This window comes from Sciurus carolinensis, chromosome 3 (genome assembly GCF_902686445.1).
Source record: "Sciurus carolinensis chromosome 3, mSciCar1.2, whole genome shotgun sequence".
In the NCBI taxonomy this organism is placed as follows: Eukaryota; Metazoa; Chordata; class Mammalia; order Rodentia; family Sciuridae; genus Sciurus; species Sciurus carolinensis.
This window is the reverse complement of record NC_062215.1, coordinates 120,477,914-120,490,943: the sequence shown is the minus strand read 5'-3', so window position 1 is coordinate 120,490,943 and position 13,030 is coordinate 120,477,914. Positions and strand designations below refer to the sequence as shown.

General features: G+C 49.2%; 1 protein-coding gene across 1 annotated transcript; it reads right to left on the bottom strand.

The window, feature by feature from the left end:
- Positions 1-731: 731 nt before the first annotated feature.
- Positions 732-3,957, bottom strand: Sp5 (Sp5 transcription factor). Its single transcript, XM_047544146.1, has 3 exons — positions 3,791-3,957; positions 3,052-3,444; positions 732-2,353 (listed from the first exon to the last, which is right to left on the bottom strand). Exons 2-3 carry the CDS (start codon positions 3,100-3,102, stop codon positions 1,205-1,207), a joined length of 1,200 nt encoding a protein of 399 aa, XP_047400102.1. The 5' UTR covers positions 3,103-3,444; positions 3,791-3,957; the 3' UTR covers positions 732-1,204.
- Between the last annotated feature and the right edge of the window lie 9,073 nt (positions 3,958-13,030).

The window sequence follows — 13,030 nt, the reverse complement described above, 5'->3', positions numbered from 1 at the left end:
CAGAATGCCCTGGCCTAACCAGATATCTCTAGGTAGTTACTTTGATACAAGACTTCTTAAGATTTCCACAGCAAAAAGATTAAAAAGCAAGCAAGACAGCAGTTGTAAATGTTGACGGGACTGAAAAATGGGAGTGACACCTGGAACGGTTATTTTCTTGGTTCTCTTCCAGGCAAAGAACAACCATAACTAGGGTCCCCAGTTTCTCTGTTCTCTTTAACTCCAATATCTCACCTGTGCACAGACTCTTACATCTCTACTACCTCCCCAACACCAGAGCAACCAAACTCCAGGGAGACAGATCAGCCTGTGTGTTACCTGTCCTGAGAATACCAACAAATGGAAAGCCACAGGGAATTCGCCACATAAAAAGAATGGATATTATCTGCAAATACAACCCAACAGTCAAGTCCTAAAGTCGCATGAGAAACTCAAACTAAAAATCTTACCTTAGCCTCTACCACAAATCTGACCTTGCCCTACTTCTATCCATGCACCCAAATGCTTGCCCATAACTTTGCAAACCAAAGAAGCCGCCGACACATGCAGCACACTGGAGCCATCAAATTCCCAGTGAAACCTGACCGCTTAGTAAAGCCTCCCGGAAGAAGAAAAGATCAAATGAGATCTACTCTGCGGGGTCTTCCTAAGGTGACCCTAACGTATTTATTTTCACGCTGCAATCGCTGGTCGCTTTACAGAGACATATCATGCTGTAGCTCTGCGTGTAGCTGAGGACAAAAGAAACACTTTATTAATGTATAATTATTATAATTATTCTTTAACAAAGCTATTAAATAACCTGTACAAAGCCCGAATGGGTCCTAGCGAAAACCCGAGCACTATTTAAAATCTCCCGAGGTCCTTTCGCTTTCATTCAGCAGCGTTTCTATATACAAGGCCAGTTCGGGGTGATACCCCCGACTGTAAGTCTCCCAGATGGTGGGAATGATTCGCAGTTTAGAACCACTCCTGGGGTAACTCAAGGATCCTAACCATGCCCAACAGGTCCCAGATCCCACCCGCCCCTCTGTTCTAGGGCTGGGGATAGTGGGAGCCCTGCTCTACTGTGGGAGGCGGACAACTGAAAGTTCAACAGTTGAGTCTCCCCTGTGTCTGCGGCCCACAGGCCTCGGGACCTCCGGAAGAGGTACTGGGAAGGGGGTCCGAGGCGGGAGTCACCTCGGGACGTCCCAGGATGGGTTCACAGGTCCCGCGGATTCTCCCGCTTAACCCCGGTCTCAGCGACTTTGAGCTTCTTATTTTGGTGCGTCTTGACGTGCTTGGCAAGGTGGTCGCTGCGCATGAAGCGCTTGCCACACTCGGGACAAGCGAAGCGCTTCTCGCCGGTGTGAGTCCGCAGGTGCCGCTGCAACTCGTCTGAGCGCGTGAAGCTCTTGCCACAGAAGAGCCAGTTGCACACGAAGGGCCGCTCACCCGTGTGCCAGCGCAGATGCGCCTTCAGGTGAGACGTCTTGCCGTACACCTTGCCGCAGCCTGGCACGTGGCACACGTGTTGCTTCTTTTTGCCCGGCTCCGCCTCAGGGGCGCCGCCCGCCGCCTGGCAGTTGGGGCAACGGCAGCGGCGGCACCTCCTGGCCGTGGCCGCCAGGGGGGCCTTGGTTTGCAGCAACGCAGCGATCTGGCTCTGGTACTGCGCGAAGTCCGACGGGCCTAACACCAGGCCCCGTTGCAAGGCGGCGGCCGCTGCAGCGGCGGCGGCAGCTGAGGCGGGGAAGCGCGGAGCGTGGGGGGCCCCAGCACAGGCGCTGGAGAGGCCGCCCCCCGGAACCGCGGAGGCCCCTGGCCCGGCGCCCGACTGAGGAATGCTCCACCACGGGAGGTCGTCGGGGGCCGGGTTGGGGGACAACTGGCGGCAGGTGGGCGGCGGAGGCGGCGGCGGCGGCGGCGGGGGCAGCAGGTTGGAGTAGCCGGGCGGCAGGGCAGCCTGCGTAGCGTAGGGCACGTAGGCCGGTGCACAGCTGGCCGGCAGAGCTGCCATGCTCGAGGGCAGCATCTTGACCGGCGAGAACTCGTAGGGGTACGAGGGGTCAGCAGGGGGTGTGAGTGGTAGCTCGTGTGCAGCACCAAAGGACGGCTGCAGGTGCGTTTTCTGTGGCGTCAGCCCCAGGCTGGGATGCGGGGGCGGCAGCGCGCCTGGCGAGTGCGCCGGCATGTCCGCGGTCCACGGGTGGAAGAGCCTGGAGGGTGAGCCCAGCGCTGGGTCGTAGGGCACCTGCAGGAAGTCCGGGGCCGCCGCCGTGCCTGGCTGGCCGATCCGGCTACAGGTGGCGGCCAGCAGCGCCAGGGGCGAGTGCTTGCCCAGGTCCGGGGAGGCACTGGGGGTGCGGTCCTGCATAGGCGGCGGCAGGGGAGGGCGGAGAAGAGACAAAAGGTTAGCGCTCCAAGCGCCGGACTCTGGGCCAGCCCGCCACCCCCACGCCCGCTATTATACCTCCGCCCCTCCTCCGTCCGGCCGACCCTCCCCTGCACCTCACGCGCGCACCCACTGGTCCCGGGAAACTTTTAGTGCCTGCGCTACCTGAACGCGGGGCGCACGAGCGCTTCCTGCTAAACTATTTAGTGCAAAGAGACACCATCCAGCCTTTAAGGAAGGCGCAAAGCGAGAGGCGGAGAGATCCGACGGGCGGCTCCGGGCTCCTGGGTCAGTAAGAGTATGGAAACACCCACAGCCCGGCTGCCCATCCTCCCACCCTCTCAGCATCTTTTGAGCTCTCTTCTCCGCGCTCCCCTTGCGCTCCACCTCCACCCGCCCCAGGCTGAACTCAGCACGAGGGCCCAGTAGGGTGAACTGAGGCCCTGTTCTCCGTCACTCGCGCACCTCCGGCCCCCCAGATCCACGTGTCCCTCCCCCAAAGGCCTCATTCTTGACCCCAGGTTAGGTGTGAAGTTGATGTGGGCATCTCTAGGTCTGACTCCTGGTGCACCAGTCGGTGGGGTTCCCTTTGAGATTCAGGGTGCACAGAGTATCAGGAGAGACGGGCACAGCACTTCCCACCTGTCCCCACCCTCTCCCGGCCCGGCCCTGACCTGGAGGAAGGCCTGCAGCGAGTCGTTCCGGAGGACAGCCACGGCGGCCATGGCTACAGCTTGGAGGCCGCTCGCTGCGGAGCGGGGCGCCACCGCCGAGGCATGGACACCCGAAGGCGAGGACGAACGGCCTCCCAGCGTGCCTCCCCGGCGCCCGCTCTGCGTGCCGGGGCCCTCCCCGCCCTCGCCCGCTCGCTCGCCCCGCGCGCGGTCTGAGCGCTTCAGGATCACCTCCAAGAATTTGATAAGGACTTTGCTGGGCCGCCAGCCAGTCAGAGGGAAGATTTATGGCTTTGAAGTTTGCCGCTACCCAATCATCAAAGAATAGCGGCTCTTTCAGAAGCGAAAGCAAATCCTTTGAATCCACAAAGCTCCTATGGTGTGTTTGTTGGTCTGGATAAAAGAACTGATTATTAGGGGGGATGGGAAGGGAGGAGATAAAGGCGGGACAATTAATGAAGTAATCACTATGTGGGAAATGTATATACACAAATAATTGGATTTTCCTGATCAAAGGGGGCCTTGCCGCCTGGAGACTCGCGCTTGGGTTGCTCTAGACACTCGATCACCCCGCCCCCCACTTGCAATTAAAGATTTGCACCAAGGCAGCGCCCAAAGTGACAAAGTGTCTTTGTTATCTCTAGAAAAATCTGCCTTCAACTTTCAGGCGCGGGACTTTGAGACTGGGATGAGGATAACTCCTCCCGGTAATTACCCCAAATCCGCACAACACACTCACCCGCCCGCGCCTGCCGCGGACCGGAGCGAACTCCCAGGGCGGGGCGTGGGACCGACCGCACCCGGTCGGCCGCGTGTCCCTGCGACCGCCGCGGGCAGGGCTGTGACCCGGGGCGGGGCCAGGCAGCTGCCTAGGGCGGCAGTGGGTGGCGCGCACGCTCCAGGGCCGCCAGCCAGACTAGCCCTCTGGTGACGTTACTGCTGGCGACCTGGAAGTTTTCCTCAGGCCACAACTTTTGCAAAGAGTGAGCTTGGGAAAAACATCCGCGCCGCGCTCACTAGCAGAGCTGAGCTTGGCAGGATTCCAGAGCAACCCGTAATATACACTCGAGGGGGCAAAATGTGCTTTGCCGCCCAGTTCTCCCCAGGCTGGAAGTCCTGGATGCTGAGGAGGGCCGGGCAGGCGTCGGACCGTTATTAGGCCACACTGGGAGTCCCCAGCGATGCTAGCAATTTGTCTCCCTATGGCTTCTAAGAGTGCACGTTGTCGAAAGCCGGACAGATCTAGGAGATGAAGTACTCTGAAAAAGGCACACCCAAGAAAGTCTTTTTATTGTGGTGGTGGTGGTGGTGGTTCAAAAAACCCACAATCATACGAGGGATGACATTCCCGGAGGGGAAAAAAAAAGTCATCAGGTACGGGGCGTACTTCACCCTGAGGCAGAGAAGCCCTCTCTAGGGTGTCTCTCCCATCCAACATCTCTAGCCATCCAGGTCCAGTAAGGGAGGTACAGTCGACGGGCCCTCTGCCTCCCTCCCGTCCAGGGCGCAGGGTGCATCCTACTGGGGCGGACACCCAGATCCGATATCCTGGGGGTGCGGGAAGCAGAAGGAGGAAGAGGCTGGCGGGGCCCTGCGGTTCCTCGCTGCAGTGGTGTTAGTGCACGCTGGGAACCGCCTTGGAGGCCTTGAAGCCACGACTCACGTGACTGCACAGCGACGAGGCCCGCCTCGGTTTTGGTGTATCCTGACCATCCAACCTCTCTGAGGACAGTTTGCTCTCTTGAAGGCCGCCAGCCCCTGGGAAAACCCCGAACCAGATCAGTTCGTACCCAGCCTTTCTGCGTGTTGTCCTTTGGGGGACCGCAGTGCGACCAGGACTGACTTTCGAGGACCAGGTGTCCCCATTCCCCATGCAGTGCCAGAGGTTAGCTTAACTCTAATGGTTTTGGAATCCGAGCACTATATTGGTGCCCTTCACAATTCCATCAAGGGTGGTGACACTGCGCCATCAGGCAAGCCCTCATTTTCCCACGCCCAGAACGTCAGGAAATGCGAACGATCTTACTGCTGACAAATGTGCTTCTTGTGGCTCAAATACGATGAACATCCTCTCCTACTCTCCAATTTCCTTCTTTTCCTGCAAAAGATCTCATTCCTGAAACTGTGAGCAATCACTCAATGCTCAGACACACGGCCTTGTTCCTCCTGAACGTGATGTCCGTGTTCTGGAAGCAGCAAGGGGAGAAGAATTAGTGGTTTTGCTCTGGGGCCTGGCAGGTCTTCCTCTTCCTTCCCACGTCCAGCCAAGAAAGGGATGGAGTCCCTGAGCTTGGGACCGGAGGGAACCCTTTGTCAGCTGCAAGTCAGAGGTCAGGGAGGGAGCCCTTTGGTGTGCACACACGCTGGCACATGCACACGCCCTCGAAGTCGGTTTGGTTCTTTAGTTTTTGCTTCTTCTTTGGCTCCTTGGGACTTTTCGAACTCACTTTACCCCAGAGGTGGGTAAGGTTGGGCTAAGCTGGTTTACCAAGAAGGTTAGAAGAACCAATTCACATGTCCTTCGTTATAGCTGTTAACTTTTCTTCTAAGATACCCAATTAGCCAATTAAGTCACCATCAGTGGCCACAGAGAGGTGGCTAGGTGATTAAGAGCTAAGTGATTTAAGAGTCTGAAGCCAGGTTTTCCCTGCCTTGCCATTTTCTAGTTGGAGATCTTAATAAGCAAGTTAGTATTTTGTGCCCAGTTTCCCCATCTGTAAATTTGCTGCCTCTATAGAGTGGTTGTGAACTTAAAAGAGTTCATGCATCTTTAGGATAGTGCCCAGGCTCACAGTAGGACCATTCTGCAGCGTTCGCAGTCGTTACTCTTCATCGTGAAAAATCTCGAGGGAATCCAGCCCTCCCAGGCCCTAGCTGAAGTTTGAGAGAGATTTTGCTGAACTGCTGTTTAACCTCCTTCCCTTCGCACTTGGAGCTCCAGAAAAACTTCTTCCTAATGAAGTAATGTTTGGAGCGTCCATTAAAAATGCAATGCCGGGAGATCAAAGTACAATATTTATTTTAGAAATTTGTTGCAATCACCAAGAGATACAGGTATCAAGGCCAAATGTCAGTTCCGTTACACAAAGCCCGGCGCAGGGGAAGAGCGTGTGGCTGCTCTGCCATAATGTAAAGAGACATCAAAGACCAAGCGCGCTGCAAAAGTGCGCAGCCGGGAGGGAGGGAGCGAGCCCGGGAGGGCTGGGAGAGCCCCAAACAGCGAGGGGGCTGTGGGGGCGGGGGTCAGTTCAAAGAGGTATCCGCTAGGGCGTGAGTTCACAGGAGGGAAGATTTAATGGGCTTTCCTTTGTTGGTGGGTGTATTTGTGCACCACGGACCCAGGAACTCCTATGCGGTTCTCCCGCCTGGGGGCGAAGGTGGGGGAGCAGCGAATCCAGAGCAAACTTTCACGGCGGCGGGGGCGGGGAGGTTGAATACCAGTCTCTTGACGGCCAGGGGCACAGCGGAGCGGCTCTCCAAGCATCTCTCCAAGCAGCGGGGTTCCGAGGCTGGGAAGTTTGCATCTCAGTTTCTTCGCAGGCAGGCAGGCGGCAAGAGCCGACCAGGTGCAATCTGGGAAGAGAGGCGGGTAGGTGAACCAGCAGGGGCACTTGTGCAAGGGGGGCGACCCTGCCCTGCTTGCTGTAGGATCCCTTCTGGGATCATCACTGTGGTTGATACTTTGCGCTCAAGCCTGCTACTTGCCTCGAGCGAGCGTTTCCTTTCAGCAACTGGACACCCACGCCTCTGGCAGAAATCCAACCATACACTCTACTTGATTAAAAAAAAAAAAAATCTGTACATTATTTAGGTTATCTCAACAAATTCTCCACGCACTGGCCTTTTACAGACAGCAGTGTTCTGGTCTCCTCCTGCCAGCCTTCCAATTGCCTATATCTGCCTAGTTAATGCCAGTCCTTGTTTTATTAAGGTGCTGGGAGGAAAGGGAAAAGATTTTTCTTCGTGCATTAATGGGGCGCTGAGCCGCCAGAGAATGCCTATGCGTTCTTTAGTCATCTACAACCAACCACTCTCAGAGCAGTCCCCCGGCAGCCTTTGAAGTCGTGCTATAGCAGAAAGCTTCTATTGTTCTCGGCTCTCGACATGGAAGGGATCAAACTTTGCCTCTTCAATTTGAAAGATTTTTTTTTTTTTTAAATGGCAATTGGGTGGAGGGATTGCAATCTGATACTAAGTTAACTTGGAGGATTTGGAGCGGTCTCCCTGTTTAAGCTGCCGACCAAATGACAGATGCCCCAAAGCCTATGACTGACGTGGGGGCTCTTCAACATTAATATGATGGAGAATTCAGTAGCAAGCAGTTGTCACGCTGGGAACCTGGCTCGGTGATCAAGTTTTTCCTTGGAAAAATTTTCTTCCAAGGAAAGGAGAATATTTCCTCAACTAGAAACCTTGAGTTCACTGTATGCTTAAACTGAAATGATCACTACCTTAAGTGACATGAAACTAAGAGGGCTGTGTTACTAATTCTGTTTCATTTGAGGGCAAGGGGAAATTATTTGCATGATTTGTGATGCATGTACAGTGCTGTGAACTCAAGTTGATGCTCAATAAATGCTCACTGGTAGTGGGTGGTAGAGTGGAATTGTGTGTTCCAATGTCACTTGTATCATGATTGGTGCCACAGAGCACACTAATACCTCATGTCCTCTCCTATCTGTGGAAGCTAAAAAGTTGATTTCATAGAGTTAGAGAGTAGAATAATGGTTATTAAATGCTGGGAAGTATAAGGTAGAGGGAGAATAGAGAGAGGTTGGTTAATGGGTTTAAAATTACAGTTAGAGAAGGAATAAGCCCTAGTGTTTTGTAGCACAATAAGGTGACTATAGTCAACAATAATTTATTGTATATTTCAAAATAGCTCAATGACTTTGGATGTTCCCAAAACAAAGAAATAATAAATGAGATGATGAATATTCTGCTTATGATGATTTGATCATTATATACCATATACATGTATCAAAATATCACACTGTACCTCATAAATTACACATGCCTGCAATCCCAGTGACTTGGGAGGCTGAGGCAGAAGGATCACAAGTTCAAGGCCAGCCTCATCAACTTAGCAAAACCCTCAACTTAGTGAGACCCCTCAAAAAAAAAAAAAAAAAAAGACAATGTAACTCAGTGATAAAGTGACCCTGGGTTCAATGCCCAATATCTACATAAATATAATGACTATCAATTTAAAAAATTCTATCATTTATAAGCTTAAAGAAAGGATGAAGTGAGACCTTTTCCTTACAATACACACAAAAATTAACTACAAGTTGATTATAGTTCTTAATAGGAGTCAATCTCTAAAACTCTTAAAAGTCAATCTTTAGGACCTTAGGTTAGGCAAAGACTCCTTAGATATGACACCAAAAGCATGAATGACAAAAGATAAATAGATACATTGAACTTTGCCAAACTTTACAACTTTTGTGTTTCAATGGAAAACATCAAGAAAATGAAACCACTATTCACAGAATGGGAGAAATAATTTGCCAATTACAATAAGGGACAAATAATTTGCAAATTACTAATAAGGAAGTTGTATTCACCTACATAAATAAGTCTTACGGCTCAGCAACAAGTACTCAATTTAAAAATGGACAAAGGATTTAAGTAGTCACTTCTGTAAGGAATATATGTAGGTGACCAATAGGCACATGAAGAAAATGCTCTATATCATTAGGTACCCCTGAGGTGTACAAGGAAGAAAGCCTTTATACCTTGTAGGATGGCTCAATTATAAAAAAGATAATAACAAGTATGGGATAGGCCGTGGAGAAATTAAAACCCTCATGCCATGCTGGTGGGAATATAAAATGGTATAGCCTCTTTAGAAAACAATTTGGCAATTCCTCAAAATGTTAATTAAACATAGAGTTACAATTCCACTCCTCAGTGTATACCAAAAAACAGTGAAAATATACATCCACACAGAAGTTTTCACATGAATGTTCATAGCAGCATTATTCATAATAGCCAAAGGATGGAAACAACCTAAATGTTCATCAAATGATGAATGGATAAAATGTGATGTTTCTATGCAATGGAATATTATTCATCCATAAAAAGGAATAAAATATTAATACAACTGTAACATGATGAACCCTTAAAACCCTGTGCTAAGTGAAGGAAGCTCATCATGAAAGATCACATGTGTTTCTACTTATATAAAATGTTTAGCATGGAAAAATCCAGAGATAAAATACATTAGTGGTTACCAGGGGTGGAGGGGTTAGAGAATGTCTGATAAAGGAGGGCAGATGAGAATGCTCGTACCTATTTGTGACAAGGGGGCAAGGAGGTGTGGGTATTTAGTGAGGAGAAGAGTCTCTGCAAGAGTGAACTTCTGACTTGGGAGATGCCAAACAAAGCCCCAGGGGATGCTTTTTATATATTTGAAAGTACAGGGCACAGTCACTCTGGAGAGTGAAACAAATTGATATTCAAAGGCTTTTTGGTAGAGGTAATTTTTTTTCTCAAATTGGGGTGATAATTGCATAATTCTGTGAATGTACTAAAAAACATTGAATGGTACACTTGGAATGCATTAATTGTATGATATATGATTATATGTCAATAAAGTTGGTTTTTTTCAAAAAAGGGACCCTTAGGTTTTGGCCTGTGAGGTACAAGAATAGCTCAGTTGCTGATAAAAGTGGAAGAATAAGGAAAGGAGACAGTTTGACTTTAAAGAGAAGGCTGAATTCAGTTTGGGCTGTTGAGTCAAAGATTTTGACTGGCTGCTCTTGGGAAATACGGGGAGTAGGCAATGTAAGTAAACAACAGAACTGGAGAGAAGGATCCTGAACTTTCGTTAAGTAGGGATGCTGAATAAGTGGCTCATAGGAGTGAGTGGAGATCATGCAGGTAGAGAAAAACGCTCACAATTTGGAGGAAAATCACAAATAGAAGATAAACAGAGGAAGAGAAGTTGTCAAAATAACAAAAGGAAAAGAGAGGCAAGAGGAAACAAAATAGAAGTGGGAAAGCAAACAAGGCTACTGGATTGTCCAAGGCTGGGGAGGGTCACAGGGGGAGAGGGAAGGCTGTGACAAACAGGAAGAGAGAGTTGGTCTCAGCAGGGAGCTTTGAGCATCCACCTTCAGAACTGAGATGGGAACAGAAAGCAGATCACGAGTTTAAGCAGAAGCAAGAACAGATAGCAGGGGAAAGGAAAAAGTTCTGTCATTGATATTTTCGGATGTAGTAAAAAGGAAGGGTCGGAAAGGAGGCAATTGTAGGTGAGAGCCTAGAAACTGGGAACTCGAAGTGCAGGTGTGAGTTTGCTTTGGTGAGGAGGGGAGCCTCTGCAGGCGGGAACTTCTGACTTGGGGAATGCCAAACAAAGCTCCAGGGAATCGTCTTATTTATTTGAAAGTACAAGGCACAGTCCCTGCTGACAGAGAAACAGGTGGCCACACATTAAAAGGAGAGGCACACCCCCTGTGATCCCCACTACTCTTGGGGATGCTGAGGCAGGAGGATGCAAGTTCAAGGCCAGCCTCTGCAACTTAGGGAAACTCTGTCTTCAGTGAAAGAAGGAGAGGGAGAGGGAGAGAGGGAGAGGGAGAGGGGGAGAGGGATAGGGAGAGGAAGATGAAAGAAAGAAAAAAAAAAGACAGTAGGAAACTGGTGGCAGATGAGGATGCTTATTCCTACTTGAGTCAAGCTTTGTCCTTGTTGTTGAACTGGATTGCATTTGCATGTTAAGTCCTATCTTCTATTCTACTCTGCTGCCATTGAGATTCCCTCAGACAAGAAGACAAGGAGAGGGGCAGCATTAATGTTCTGCTGTGGGGTAGTAATATGTGGCAGCGGGAGGAGTCCTGGGGTGCCACCTACCTCCCCACGCAGGTGTTGAAATTACTTTCAACAGTACTGCTATGGATGTGAATGTTCTTTAGGACCAAACAATTCCACGTTATAGAAGATGCACCTCAGGAAAAGATAGTACCAAAGTTCTTATGCTAAGCATATCTTTTTCTACTTAGTTTAGTCATGACTGTTATGTAATCAGAGTAATCTTGTGCCAAGTATCATTGGATGCTGGAAGAAATAAAGGCACAGAGAAATCCACAGACTGGAGGTCACGACAGGAGGCTGCAGAAGCTCAGAGTATCATCACTACATGGCTCTTTCTTCTTTCTTTCTAGGCAGAAGGAGCCAAATCTTCACTGGGTATAGTGTGGATATGCCAGGTGAGCACAGCACAGAGTCAGTGATAAAGAGGACACACCTGCCCTCAGAATTTAAAATCCAGTCCTGAGGAAAATCAAGGTTGTAGGGAGCCATTGGATCCTAGGATCATGGGAAGAATGAGGACTGGAAGGACCCTGGCAAATATCTTTGACTGATGAACAAACTGAGACCCAAAGAAGTGAGGTGGTTTCCTGAAATTATAGAGCACAAAGAATTGAGGTGTAAATACAATGTTTTTCTAATGCGGATAAGGAAATCTTGTTCCTTATCAAGGAAAAGAGTCTCCATGTCCTCTTACCTATTTGTGGTGGCACTTATTCCCTGAAAAGAGTTGAAAGTGATAAGTCTTTTTCTGAAGCTAAGCAATGACTTTACAGGTAAAAAAAATTCTTGAAATTTGATCTGGTGATAGCAATAAAATAAAAACATGCATTAATATGTAGGAAAATTACTTTGGGTGCAAGCCTAATAAACCATTAATGAAAAACATTCTGTCCATGTGACCAGAATTGCAAATAAAGTCCGGGTCCTCTACTTGCAACCATTTAAGTGGAGCACCCCTGGATGGGAGGGGTGGAGTTGGCTAACTTAGATTGGGGAAAGGGGTGTTGGTGAGGTCGTAGTTGCTCTGGTTTGTGGGAATAATCTGCTGCGTGGCACACAGGAACTTTCACACATATTGTGCTTAGATGACCATGCGCCTGGAGGGCCCTGATGCTACTGCCCATCACAACAACGTGGGATCTTGCAGAATCCTCTCTTCAACCCTGTTTTGTAGATGGGGAGATTGTAGCACAGAGGGCTTAAGAAATTTGTCCAAGGTCCCACATTTTGTTATTTTGTTACTCCAGAGGGCACTTTTAAACTATCACAGTAGAATGCCTCACTGGGTGAATGCAAATCTGTTCCTATTAAGGGAAAAACAATCACATATGTGTGAGTCCGGGCCTGTGTGACACTACTAAATAGGAACTCTGGGATAATGAATTGCACACATTACAGGTTATTATTTGCTGGATGGTAAAAATGTCAGCCCTATGTAAGATGCTTGTTGTCTGGTTTTACCCAAGGGGAAATATGGGTCTTGACCTCAAGGGTCAAGTCTGGATTCATGATCTTTCCTTTCATTTCTGGAGTATTCTTTTTTCTTTACCCCTGCCCCATGCCACCAGGGGGCACACAGAATCAGCTATAGTATTACCTTGAAAGTTTTAAGGTACCGATTTTAAGGATACAAGGCAAGTATTAGTTCAATATTTTTTAGGGGTACACTGGGAACAGACTAACATAAGCATCAGGTCTCTATCTGTACCCCTTTCCATTTAAAAGGTCATCTCTACTTCCGCTATGACGGGCAAGAGTCCACCCTTGGGTCTTTGGTCTTGAGGAAGCAATGATTCTTTTATTTGGGTTCCAGAATTGTGCTATAGTTTCGAGTTAGACTTGTTTTCTTTACCCTGCATCTTTCTCTGCAAAATCACTCAGATCTTGTCCTCCCTTTCAGGGTACCACCCCTCTTCATTTGTTCTCCTCTCCCCCTCACCCCGAAATCTTGCTCATTTGTAATTTTTCTAAAGTTCTTCTAGATGGCTGCTACAAAAAGCCCCAAGATCTATACCAGGATCTCCATTAGCATTCAGTTACAGCTAACAGGATTCACCCTACCCAGTTTAAGTAAAAAGGGATCCATTACAAGGTATTTGATCCTTTAGCAAATGACTGAAGGCTGAAGAAACAGAATCTGAATTGAGATTTGGGGAAT